The sequence below is a fragment of the Staurois parvus genome, unplaced genomic scaffold, assembly GCF_062004578.1.
Source record: "Staurois parvus isolate SC_StPar_1 unplaced genomic scaffold, SC_StPar_1.0 ptg000282l, whole genome shotgun sequence".
Taxonomy (NCBI): domain Eukaryota; kingdom Metazoa; phylum Chordata; class Amphibia; order Anura; family Ranidae; genus Staurois; species Staurois parvus.
Window position 1 is genome coordinate 3860476 of NW_028318078.1, and position 14287 is coordinate 3874762.

Consider the following 14287-nt stretch of genomic DNA (forward strand, 5'->3'; position numbering starts at 1 on the left):
TTAGCGAGGTTTTCTTTATATTAAGTTCAACAATATTGCTTAGATTGCCGAAAACTCAGCAATCTGCTCCCTTCAGGCCAGTTCTCCAGCCTGCTGCAACAGAAGATTACAGCACGTTTTACTGTGTCCTTTAATGCAGTTTAACTGTGTTTTAATGCTGCCCATTATATGCGGTCCAGTGCCATTCATTATGATACCTCGCCTCACCAAGGCAGTGCAGCCCAATGCATTTTCAATCTACTGCTCTGCAAAGCACAAATTTCAACAAATGAAAGCTAAATGCTCTGTTACTCATAATCATAAGGCCTCCTTTTACTATGCATTGTGTTGAGATGTTAGCAAATTCAAATGGAATGCCACCACAACTCATCTAAGTAGTCCAGCACAATGCATTTGTGTCCACCACAAGGCAGATATGTAAACATCTGTGTGTTGTGATGCACTGTCCTAAAATATAATGTGTTAACGTGCCCGGCCAGGCCATTCACAATTAGGGGTGAGCTAATCTGCCTGCGTTTGATTCGTGGGGAGATTGTAAAATACTTTTAGAAAAAGCACAAAACCCAAACTTAGCAGGGAACCCCTTAGAAGTCTATGGGGGGCAAATCTTGATATTGAATTCTGGCCATTTTCAAGGCTAATGGACAAGCATAGTTGTATTAACCATTAACCTTAATTCTGGTTGGTCTCTTTTGGGTTGTAGCATTTTAGTTATCATTATGCCTCACTAAATAGGGCCATATGTAGTGTAGTAAAATTGCTTGAGGGTAACAAAAGTAATTTTAGACTGCTGAATTTAAACAAAATGTCATGGATACAGTACTGCAAACTTGTAATTTTTTAATGTTTCAGTTCATTTCTCTTTATTATTTATACAGTTTTTTTGTGATGTAATTTTGAGAGTACTTTTAGGACTACACCATCACGGAATACAATTATTTAATGAATACAATTATTGAATGTATACTTTAGATCTTAATTTTTTTCTTTTTTGAGTCTAATATTTTTTTGTTAATATGTGTTCTATGAACTGGAACTTATCCTATTGAAATAGCATTTATAATATGTTCAATAAAGCCGGGCTAGGTCATGGAAAATTCCCAGAGGCATTTTAAACAGATTTCAGAAATTGTGGCAAAATAAACAGAAATCTAGCCAATAATTAATAATAAATTGTCTCCAGTGAATTTTGATCACCTCACACAAGCCGGGTCCATTTATCTCCTTGTACTGAAAAGCCCCTCCAATATTTTCTAAAAGGAATGTCAAACATATTAGATGGTTCCTGGAAGCCAAGAAACATCAAATATTGCTAGAGCTTTACAGAGTGGAACTGCTATTTTTCTTTTTCATACACAGTATAATACTTAGCATTTAAAGCTAAAGCAGAATCTGTTTCATAGGACTGTATAACCTCATTTTTCCAATTAATTTTAGAATAATATACTAAAATAAATGAAAGGTAGGTCTGAATAAAATAAATTTGAAGTGGGCCATGCTGTACAATGTAAGTCCCAGTTATAATGTCTAGACCTTGTAAAAATCTCTGGACCTGAGTTCCAATATGTACCTGTGAAGTAAAAAGTCAGAATTATTACTTACATTACCCGTTTCCACTATGATGCCACTATGCTTTTGGGGAGTTCCTTAGAGAATGATGAGTGCAAGCAGGTTGCGTTAATGCTGGATTAATAAGTTAGCAGCTGGCCCAGGCTGGGGGGAAAGGGTTAAATTATGTGTGCTCAGTTCCTTGGCTTTTGGTCCCAGCCATCCAATATGTGATATAAAATAAAAAGGGGAAGGCTAAGGTCTTGGCCGTGTTTTCCCACTCTTGGCTCGACTCATGGGAGGGACTGCCGTGCCTTGCAGTCCACTGATGGCACTGGGGTTTTGGAGGACATTCAAGTTATGGAGGCAACCAGCATGTACCACCACCTCATAGAGTTATGCCTGCCACACAACTGTATTTAGGATTAGAGATTGGACTTGTTCACATTGGATTGTAATGTTGAAATCTCTCCAGTCTGAAATTATTCAAATGGATGCATGTTGGTTCTGGCGTATCTACAAAAATAGGGTCTATTAAGCACAAAGGGGTATGAAGTAAAACTACAAAAGGTCAACTCAGAAAGACAAGGAAGAATAATGCATTTGCTAAGGGTAACCAATCACAAGTTCATGACACAAAATAACCAGTTGTTAGGGGTGGTACCTTGTAAGGTGTCAGGTCCTCCGGTAGCGAGGGGGTCGTTTCTCTGGCCTCCTTCCCAGTGGTCAGTTTTAAATCGCAACCAGAGCCAAATGTGCATTATGGACATCCATGACCCTGTCACAAGGTAGAGGAAGCGAAGGAGTTAATATTGAGCATGCCTGAGGTTTGCGCTATGTGCTCGGCAGGATTCCGTTCTGTTACTGGGAGTGAGGTAAAAGAGGTACCCTACACTGGTGGACTGTGCGCAGGCTCAGCCCGTCCCTCCTAATGCAATAACTACTAAGGCACAGTGTGTAATGACATGGAACATCACGTTTTTAGAGGAACTCTGTATTTTTACTGTACACATGTAAGTTAATCTCTAAGTTGGGAAACTGTTTTAATGCTAGATTGATCACATGACCGCAGTCTCTATCAAGTTCTGGGAATTGATTAGCGTGCTCCATGTGAGAAGGTTCCCCAGCATGCAGGGCAAGGAGGACCACACCCACATGAGTACCCCAAATCTCATGAGAAGACACTCAGGATCAGGGCATGAGTGTCTTCTTATGAGAGATGGGCTGCTCTTAATTTCTGAAGATCTCACCGTGAGGATCGGGATGTCACTCTCATCTCTCACCTGTCACAGATGGAAGACAGGTAAATTAAAATGATCAGCAATTTTACAGGGTGAGGGGGCCTTGCATTTTGCTGTTTCAGTTTTAAATGGAAACATTCATATATATGTAGAATGTTTGTAGACTTTGTTCAAATGGCACCACAAGGTCCCTGGAGGTACCTTTCATATCCTGCATATAATTTTCTTGTGCTCAGCCAGTAAAAATAAAGATCAGTAATTAATATTGTGAATTTTGCCTTTTGTTTTAAGATCCTGAAATTGTGAATGGGATATACTGGTCAGAATCATTAAATAAGGTGTTTGTTGACAACTTTGACCGAGATCCGTCCCTCATTTGGCAATATTTTGGAAGTGCGAAAGGTTTTTTTCGGCAGTATCCAGGTAAGGAATCAATCATCCTTGTACTAAACCGCATATACTAAAAGATTTTAGTGTTTTGTGTGACATTTAATGATTTTAACAGTGTTTCAAAGAAACATCCTGGATGCTTTGATAAACCCTCTTGCACAATAATGAAAAAATGTCATGCTTTATAGCAATGACATCTCCATTGTTTGTATTGTATCATCACTATTGATATTGTATTATCTTACTTACACTGTGTGATTATGTTAGAGCTCTGCAAGCAGTCTGAGGCTTGTCAGTATAATGTCCTTAGTATATAGATTAAAGTGAAATTCCAGCCAACTTTTTTTTTACTTTAGGGAGAATAGGGAAAGATAAGAAACTCTACCAGGATTTTATTGCTGCCTGTGTCCCTGCCAGTATCGTGTATCATCACTTTTCATGTGGTGGTCAAACAAGAAGCAGGGCCAATCTCTCCAACGGGATCAGCAATGAAAACATTTATTTTAGCAGTTTAGGGAAAGATTAGCACTTCTGTGAGGATTTTTGTATTCTATTAGACGGATTCTGTTGTGATTGCAAGAAAGGAGGTAAGGGAAATCTTAGTATACAAATCTCCTATAGTCTATAAAATTTCCCAGCTTGGTCCTCTCCAGGAATTATTCCATTAAGGCAAAACTATAATGAATTGGGGTCAATTCTATTAGATTTTTTTGTATTATACATTTAATATGTGACAAAGGATTACAAAAGCACTTTGACTTAGCTAAAGAAACAGCACAGGAGATGCAGCTTGCTTTACAGCTCCCATAGGCTGCTTTCACACTGATCCATTTTTTCTTGTGTTAAGAAAAGAGGAAGAAAAGCATGTGACCACGTATTCTTATGGAACTCTTCACACTGATCAGTTGCGGGTCCTGTGTGTTTTTCTGCTTGCTGCATTTTTGGTGCAGGTTTGGTGTAGTAAAACAAAATGCACTAAAATTACACCTCCCCATTGAAATCAATGGAAAATCCGTCAAAAATGGATCAAAAGTGCACCTGAGTTGCTTTTTTTGAGTCACATGTCCTTTAAAAAATGCACTGCAAACACGGCGAAACACAGCAAAAACACATATGTGTTTTTGTCACGGATCAGTGTAAAAATAAGTAAGGTTAAAACTTCCTACCGATCCATCTGATAAGGGAATTATTATCACAGCTGAATTCTGCAATTCTCTAAACCAGGGGTTTCCAAACTGCAGCCTGAGGGCTGGATATGGCCCCTTGCTACCCTTTATCCGGCCCTTGAGGCAATATTCCTCCCAATGAGACCAACAATGGGGCAGTACTTCTTCCCATGAAACCAATAATGGTGTACTATTCTTCCCACAAATACCAATAGTGGGGCACTACTTCTCCTACTGACCAACAACCCTGAGGCCATGTTTGTTCTCACTGATGCTGGGACCAGAATATTTTCTATACTCACTGGCCCTAAGTCTCAAGGACAATATATTGGTCCTTTGATTGAAAAGTTTTGAGACCTCTGCTCTAAACAATGGCACAGCTGAAAAGTAATCATGCAACTGATGTGAAAAGGAGTCTACAGCTCCTCCTGCTGGCTAGATAGAAGGCTGCATAGTATTAATTTGCAATATTTCATAATTACCTGACTTAATGAAAATCAATTTTTTTTTGTTATTTTTTTTTTCTTGAGCATGAAGAAGAAGAATAAAACCACTATTCTTTGGTTTAGTCTTAGAAATTTTCAAAATGGTTGGATATCTGTTGTATCCATTCACCAGACTAGCTTTCAGGGAGAAGAAATGGCAGAAAATGAATTTTTAGCCAACTGTGTCAGTTTACTAAACTGTATGAGTTGTCTGAACCATGTTTGATAGTGTGTCTTACAGTAATTTTCCCAACAAAATGTTAAGTTCATTTAACCAAAGAGTAAATAGGTGTGTAGATGCTATGCCTTTGCCTGCAAAGGGTATTTAAAGCAAAACTCCATCAAAATTTAATAATATCAAAATGAATATCCCATTGAAAGATACATTTAAAAAGCAGTTTTTGCTGAAATATTCAACTTAAAAAGCTTTTTTAGGCTATTCCCCTCTGTTTTTACCTGTTGATCTGGCCTGTAACACACCTCCTGTATTTGAATGCCTTCACTTTGGATAAAGGAGCGCAGGGGACACCTTTAAACAGAAGCAATGTCATCCTTGGGGGAGGAGAGTGTTAGATGTACTAGCAGATTTAAATACCCTAACATTTGTAAATACTTGTCCCCCCTAACTACTGCTTAGATGTGGTAGGGTATCTTTGAAAATCAATCAAGGCCACCCACAGTGGGTACATCACCCCTCCTTGGAAGAGACCTTTGCCCCACCCCCCCCCCAGATTGTACATTCTGCTGCTTTGACTTATTTCAAATAATGTGCCTCTATTTTTGTCTGGACTCACATACATTCTTTTATTTTGATCCAATTTCTACTGTCTTTTGAGGCCCCCCAGCTTATCTTAGCAGTTAATACTATATTTTATAGTATCTGGTATATATGGATGGTTTTGCATTAGAAAATAAAAGCTGATCATTTTAAGCACTCCTTGTCAGTAGCAAATGGTTTGTCTCATCCCTGTAACTGATACATCTGCAAAAGAGCTTGTTTTATTGAAAAACAACAGACTTACTAGCCAGATCGCTAGATGAAAATAGAAGAAAGAACACATAAAAAAGAAAACAAATGCAGCCATCACATTTAAGAACTGGTAAGCTGCGATATAATAAATGTTTGCGTTTTGGTTTAATACTGCTTTAAAATCAGAGCTACATTCCCTCTACCACACTACTTCTTTTCTTCCACTGGATGTCTGATGGCCAACATCATTCAACCTACTGCATTTGAGCCCAGCCTGTAACTGGACCGTGAAGAGAAGCAGCACAATGATGAGTTCACCCCCCTCTGTCACTTTGCTTTCTCCTGCTATCAGCAAGTTCCTTGTCATAAAATAAACAAATTGGTTCCTGTGCTGCTCCACCTCTCACACTCCAGCCCTGCTGTACTGGGACTGCCAAAAGCTGATACCAGGATAACTTCAGATACTTACACCACTTGCCTTCAAAAGCATACATTGAATTACATTTGTCTGTAGTTCCCTAAAAGTGACAAGCTGCTTTTGTCCAAACCTGACTTATACAGTATAATAAATACTGTACTGTTTTCTTTCCAGAAATACTACCATAATCAAGGTGGTGTTCTAATTTGTATTGATAAATCAAAAGAAAAGAAAAAGCGCCGGATGAAAAAACAAAATACCAAAATTGATTAAATAAACGCAGCAAACCTAAATCCTAAATAAAGGTGAAATGTAGAAAATAAAATAAGGAATGCGCTGTAAATCACTTAATTAGTGAGGACGTCATTTGTGCCGAAATGCGTAGGGCAGAGCCTGGATGTTCGTGACGTCAGGACGCTCCCTGGTAGTAGCGTAGGTATCCACGGTGAGCGGGATTTGTACGCTATCTGCAATCTGATGCCATTGTTTATTGATTATCATGCTGGTGTCGGCGTGACACCTTGTTTGTGAGTTTTTTACTTACCTTTGAATAAATGTGACGTTTTTTAAAACACCGTCATTCCTTCTCTTTATCCTTGAGTGTGGTTCCATGATCATGAATCGAGGAGACGATTAAGTAAAGGTTCCTAGATGCTGGCTTGATGTTGCTGCTGCAGAGTATTGCTCCCAAACTTGGATATTCCATTCCTCTATAGAGTACTGCTTTGAATATCTAGATTAATTTATTACCATCGCTCCCAGAGCAACAGCGCTTTTGCTGGTTTTAATTAATCAGCAATAAGCTCTGGTGAGTTTATTTATTTCTTCGGGTGGTGGATTATGAGCACGAATATATATTTTTTCACCAAATTCATAAGTGACTTTTGTTGGAATTGACACATGGATTTTTTGTTATATGTGCACTAATTAAGTGATTTACAGGTCATTCCTTATTTTATTTTGTAATTTGTATTGATGTTGGGTAGTTTATAAAATAATTTTCTAATACTATTTGAAAATGTCCTACTTTTTTTGTCTAGGTATTAAATGGGAGCCAGATGAAAATGGAGTTATTGCATTTGATTGCAGAAACCGAAAATGGTGAGTTGCCTTGTAAGACCCCTTTACAGGGCTCCTATTGTACAGCAGATGGGTTTACCTCTACAAACTTTATTTACTTCTGTCATTTCTTAATGCAGGTATATTCAAGCAGCTACCTCTCCGAAAGATGTAGTGATTTTAGTTGATGTCAGTGGGAGCATGAAAGGCCTTCGACTAACAATTGCAAAGCAGACCGTATCCTCAATTCTGGACACCCTTGGAGATGATGACTTCTTCAACATAATTGCTGTATGTTGCCTTTGTTCCTCTGCTGTTTTCTTTTAACATCCCTCTTTTGTGCAACCTTTTAAGTGGATGCGTCTGGACACCTGCAGGAGTTCACTGAGCAATGTCAGCACTTCAGATGCACTCATTTCTGCATTCAGTCAATATTAATTTAAGTGATGAGTTGAACTCTTGTACTCCTTTCAAAGGCCCCATTAACAAGTGCCCTAGTAAGCATCACAAAGAACAATACTCATAGCTATTTCAGACCAGTGATTATTACTCTTTGAGTATTATTGGGAAAAAAATACAAAATAGCAGTTAAAGCTAAGAAACAAATCAAAGTTAAGATGAGTTTTCTGTACTTTTGTACTCCAAGGAAAATTCCAGTTTCACTAAAAATTATATGTCTGTATTGTAAGGATCAGCAATGTAGGGCATGTCAAGAAGTCAGTCTACTCTCCAAGAAGCATTTCAGGGCTCTCAGTCTACTTTTATTGTCTCAAGACGACATAAAAATATTGTAATTTCCCGTGCAGGGGTATATTTTTCAAATGTTTCTTGCGATCTGTTTACAGACAGAAAACAATGTGAATATATGAAAGGAGCACCAGACAGAAAGATAAAAGAGTCAAAAAATAATGTATTGATATTGTGCTAAAAGACAGCCAATGTGTTTCAGGGGTCAAAGGAACTCCCCCTTCATCAGGGCTTTCCTGTTTAAATTTGTGCAGGGAAGCCGATTGCTGGATTAGGATTCCTGGCCAATAGTATCTGTATCAGCAGTCAAAATAAGAAGGTCTCTCTTTTAACTGAAGCCCTGATGAAGGGGATGTTCCTTTGACTCCCGAAACATGTCTTTTAAAACAATAGCAATTAATGAATTTGGACTCTTATCTTTCAGTCTGGTGCTCCTTCCATATATGCATATTGTTTTCTGGTGACCTGCTGGGGTACCCAATGGAAGGTAGCCTTGTCTGTGAGCAGCCTAACCTGAGCCAGTGGGCTCTCCAAATGTTTTTTGTCCCCTTACTACCTTGTTTAACCTCATATCAAAGTCCCAGCACCTCTGAGATGCCCTTTTTTATTGGAATTTGTTTACAAACGGACAGCTCTGCCAGACCTACTCTCTGCCTGGCAGTCTTTAGCCTCTTGGCTAGTTTTCTCTCATAGCAGCTATACATGGCTTGATTTCCTCTTTTCAGCCAGAAGATACATACATAGATTGAAAGCCGTTTTGAAGCCCTCTCATTGTCTAACATGCAACTGGGATTAGACTGTGAACACCATCGAGATCCCTGAACCACCTTGATCAACATATCAGAGTTGTTTTACCAAAGGCAAATAGACTGCACTTTGCAAGTGCGCTTGATCTCTGCAAGTGCAGTTACTCCTGAGCATGAGGGGAAGCTCTGCTGACTTCCATCATCCAATCATGTGCAAGCAAAAGTGCTTTTTTTAATTTAATTTAATTTAATTTAATTTTATTTTATTTACATGCAATTGGGTATTCTTTGCAAAGCTCATTTACTAAGCTCTTAAGCAACTGCATTTGCAAAGTGCACAGTCTATTTTCCTTTAGTAAATTGATCCCATGATGGCAGTGGGCACCTAAGTGTCTTGCAGCTGCACGGTTTCCATACATAGTATTGGACTATTGCCAGGAACCCTGTCCCTGCCAATGTTGGTTCCTTTCCTCTCTAGTGCTGCCTACCACATCTACACTGTTTGCTCCAATCCAGTGTTTCTGTTACAATATATATATATATATATATATATATATATATATATATATATATAGGTTCTTTTATATTTTCGTTGGGAATGGTGAGAGCAGGAAGAGTAGTAATTGGTCATGTCTGACAGTGTCATGTGACTAGTTCTCTAGCAAGCTGGCTGACCTTGCAGTTTAGTATAGGAGCTGTCGCATTGCTTTTTAAATTCCAAATAAATAGAGTTTAAAAAGTGTGGAAACTTTCTTAAGACCCCTTGTGTATATATGTATACACACATGAGTGTGGAGCACCAGAGACAGTTTTCCTATGTAAATCTCAACATATGTGCGTTTCATGAATAAGCAAATGGATAAGCCAAGCACGGTGCTATAGATGTCAATGGGCATGGAGTTTAAGGGGGAATCCCAAAAATAAAGTAAAACTAAAGCATAAGGTTCCCTCTAAAAATCTACACCAGACCCTTATCTGAGCATGCAGCCTGGCTAGCCAGGAAAAGGGAGGATGAGTGTGCAACCTCCCAAATTATATCAGGCCACATGCCCTCAACATGGTGGGGTACCTTGTCCAGATGTTGATGAGGACAAGGGCCTCTTCACTACAACTGTGGCCTTGTGAATATGGGGGTCTGGGTTGGGGGACTTATTGGAATCTGGAGCACCCAGATACCAGTCCTCCTGCATACATGAGTAGGGGGTACATAGTAGCTCTTTTCACTCACAAAAAAAGTAAAATGTAATTAAACAAACATGCAAGTGTGTTTGATAAGTCCTTTAATAAAAAAAAACCTCATAATATACACCCACTGTCAATCATGTTGTCCGGTGACACAGATCCACGTCAATCACCATGCCCACCAACCTGCCAAAATATTCCCATTGCCAATGCATGTCTTTCCCATCACTATCCTTGGCTGAATGACAGCTCTGTTATCCACCACTAATGTGTAAACAAAGGAGTAAGGTTTCCTGGGTGGATAAGACAATATTTGGTCAATGACGTCACAGGAACTCCATGGTTACCAACTCACAAAATGTCTGGCAGGACCAACAGGTATTTATCAAACAGATAAACACAGTGGTTTCAATTGTACAAAGTTACAACGTTTACATATACTTTAAGTTGCTGCTTTGTTTTGGTAGTATAGAAGGAAAGTAACGCTTACTAAGAAGGTGAACACAAACATAGTCAGGTTATGTTTAATGAAGTAATTACATTTGGGAACTGAAACCAGGACCCCAGTACAGCAACTTGTAGCTCAGGAAACTCGTTTGTTATCAATTTTCATGCTTATTTCACACCGTAAGTATTTTATGCAAATAAACCCCTTTCCCTATAAACTATTAGCTTTAGAGAAACCTAAAGTGTCTCGTTTGGCCAAATATCTCCCTTATTAATCTTTAATTACTCAGTGCATAATTAGTCAGAGCCTATTGTGAGACATAATTACAGTGAAAATTCCATATCTTTTTAATTTATTATATTTCCTTAACAAAGCCAATATTTATAATTTACATGAAAGATATTCTTTAGGTTATAACAATTCGTTATCTGGGTAATTAAGGTAACTAAACAGTTACATGAAATGTGTAATTAACATTATTATCAGATTCAGAATTGTTACTGACAATGCAATGGCATTATCCCGTAGTAAAAAGATTTCCAGAACAAATATATACTAATATATATATAGTAGGCAGGGTTGCCAGCTTAACATACTGTATGTAGATCTTTATTTTAAGACATGCTTGAAACTGTCTAATAAAGAAGAACTCCAGCTAAAAAAAATACCTTTTCCTGATTTATATTTCTGTAATTTTCAGATAACACAAGCACAAGCAAATAAGAGCGTATGAATACAGATGTTCAATGGGTCAGTCAAATTATCACTGAGCACACTAGCACACTACACTCCAAAAAACAAAGAAACTTCTTAGAAAGAAAGGGAAAGCAGGCAGAGCTGAGAGCGCCACACAAATGGAAGACAGTCCAAATGTTTTAATTATAAAATTGGTTCATATCAGAAAAAATCCAATGCATTTTGGGTAACAGACAGACTCTCCCTTCTTCATAGCTTAGGAAACAAGACAAATAGAAATTATCCAGCCTCCTGGCTATCTTGACTGTGTAGTCCCTGAGCCTGCTTAAGCCCAATGTCCCATTGGGGAGATTCCCCTTTACTTCTTGTCCCATAGCCAAAATCGGAAGTGAGGCAAACCTCTCCAAGGTGAGGAAATCCTGGGTTATCACCAGGGTCACCAGAACTAGTGTCCCATTGGAAGATTTCCCCTCCATTACTGTTCTGGTAACAACCCAAATTGTGGGATTTTGGACAGTAATAAAAACCTGACAGACGTTCTAATCCCTCTCCAATCTATACAAAACTAAGACAAAAGTTTTACCTTTAGTTACAGTTTAACAAGCTCCTCAACTTGGGGTTGTACAAGCTCCTGCCTATTCAAACATTGTTTCTCTCTCTCTCAGTGTCAAGGTCCTACCTTTTCCCAGAGGTTTTGTTACTCCATGTGCTAGCATCTATCTTGGATTTCTGCTGAGTATGATGGGAATCTTTTATGCCTTCAGGTCTCTGAGGTCCATCCCCCAGAGGGGCGTGGCTGAGTACATATATGCCTGGGATCTGCACATGCTCTTTGCACTTGTGTCTTGTGTCTTTGTCTTGCTACAGCTCTGTGTATACGCTCGTGACTCTTCTGGTATTCTGACTCGGCTTGTGACTAAGACCATTCTCTGTGTTTCCCTTTGATCTGACCTTCCGTTGCTGAACCCGGCCCGTGACCTGTGATTCTCTGTCTACTGTTCTGTACTGTTTTGTCCCGTTGTTATTGACCCGCTTGTCTGACTACGCTATTGTCATTCTCACCAGCTACACGCCATTGGCGGCGGCCATTACCGCAGCTGGGGTGTCTCGGGGGCCGCGACCTGGTCCCTGGTTGCGTCAAGTCCATCCCCACCATCAGGGGCCCTGGTGAAGGGCAGCCTGGGACTTAGACTCCGCGCCCTGAGGGACTTCAGTCTGTTGGTGGTGGTTGTCGTCAGCCAGTGCGTTACCCTGCCACTAGGCCTACCTGTCCGTTCCACAGCCCTGCCCTGACATTACACAAGTGCCATGAATCCTGACGGTGCAGGTACGCCTTCACTTCCAATGTTGGTCGCCAGACTGGATCAACAGGATCTCCTGTTGGATCAGTTCGCTCAGGCGTTGCAAACTCTGCTGGCACGCACCGCGCACCTTACTCCTGGTGTTATTAGGCCGGTTGTCACTCCGGTGGTCGCTCCCGCTGCTGTTCCGCTTGCTGTGCCTACCGCCGCGGCTGATGCGGCACCCGCGGTGTCCAGAGGTATGACCGGTTCAGCCCCTCTTCCACAGCGCTTTGGGGGTGAGCCGAGTCAGTGTCGTGGGTTCCTTAACCAGGTGGGGATTTACTTTGAATTAATCCCCTACGCTTTTCCGACTGAGAGGTCAAAGGTGGGTTTCCTCATCTCACTACTCTCAGACAAGGCCTTGGCCTGGGCGAATCCCTTATGGGAGAGGAATGACCCAGTGATTCACGAGTTTTCCGGTTTTGTCGATGCCTTCCGTAGGGTATTCGATGTACCGGCTCGCTCCGCCTTGGCTGCCAACCTGCTCATGTCTATGCATCAGGGTTCATGGACCGTGGCCGAGTACGCCATAGAGTTTCGTACCCTGGCAGCAGAGGTGGGTTGGAACAATGAGGCTCTGGTGGCTGTGTTTTCTCAGGGTCTTTCTGATGCATTGAAGGACGAGATCGCAGCCAAGGAATTGCCTGTGGAGCTGGAAGCACTAATTTCCTTCCTGATCCTGATTGATACCAGGCTCAGGGAGAGGCCTTCACTCAAGGAACGCCTGCAGAGGCCTTCCAATCGACTGACACCTGCGTTTTCTATCCCACCCATTCCTCCCTCTCCTCCCACGCCTCCTGGGGTTAGATTGTCTGGTGGTGAGCCCATGCAGCTGGGGTTTGCTCGCCTTTCCGAGGGGGAGCGGGCCGCTCGGCGTCGGGAGGGTCGCTGCCTGTACTGTGGTCTTGGTGGGCACTTTTGGCAGTCCTGTCCGGTCCGTCCGGGAAACGCTCGCACCTGAGATCCTGTCGGGGACAGATCTTGGGTGGAGTCTCCTCGTCCCCGGCGTTCCGCAGAGATAAGCCACTGATCACCGTTGTCCTCTCTTGGGCGGAGGGCTCGGTGACGGCCCAGGCGTTGGTAGATTCTGGGGCCGGCGGGTTGTTTATGGACAGCTCGTTTGCTGCCCAGCACTCCATTCCCCTGCAGGCTCGAGTTACCCCATTGGTTCTCGAGGTGATAGATGGCAGGCCCCTGCAACTACCGCAGGTTACCCACGAGACTATGCCAGTTGAAGTAGCTATTGGGGCTGTTCACAGGGAGTTGGCCTGTTTCCAGGTGATTTCTTCTCTGCACTATTCGGTGGTTTTGGGGTATCCCTGGCTCCAGATGCACAATCCAACCTTCAATTGGCAAACTGCCGAGATTCTCTCGTGGTCTCCACAGTGTGGGGCCGGGTGCATCCGTGGGCCGGTTAAGGTGTTGTGTGCCTCTTCGGACTCTGCGTTGCCCACTGATTATGGGGAGTACCAGGACGTGTTTGATAAGGTACGCGCTGGTGCCTTACCTGCTCATCGTCCTTACGACTGCGCCATATCCTTGCAACCCGGTGCCACTCCTCCGCGTGGCAGGGTGTATCCTCTCTCGGTTGCGGAGAATAAGGCCATGGAGGAGTACGTTGCGGATGCGCTTTCCCGGGGGCACATTCGTAAGTCTACTTCCCCAGCAGGAGCGGGCTTTTTCTTTGTAAAGAAGAAGGGTGGTGAATTGAGGCCTTGCATCGATTATAGGGGTCTCAATCGAATCACCACTAAGAATGCATACCCGATTCCCTTGATTACTGAGTTGTTCGACCGCCTTAAGGGGGCAACAGTCTTTACCAAACTTGACCTTAGGGCGGTGTACAAC

At 41.5% G+C, this 14287-nt stretch overlaps 1 protein-coding gene across 3 annotated transcripts in view; it reads left to right on the forward strand.

Moving 5' to 3' along the window:
* Positions 1–14287, forward strand: part of CACNA2D3 (calcium voltage-gated channel auxiliary subunit alpha2delta 3) — a 1248789-nt gene that overhangs the window by 546200 nt on the left and 688302 nt on the right. For all 3 annotated transcript variants that reach the window (XM_089681870.1, XM_089681868.1, XM_089681867.1), the window contains 3 exons: positions 3081–3212; positions 7259–7319; positions 7418–7568. In XM_089681870.1, coding sequence (XP_089537996.1) covers positions 3081–3212; positions 7259–7319; positions 7418–7568 — 344 coding nt within the window. The remainder of the gene's footprint in view (positions 1–3080; positions 3213–7258; positions 7320–7417; positions 7569–14287) is intronic.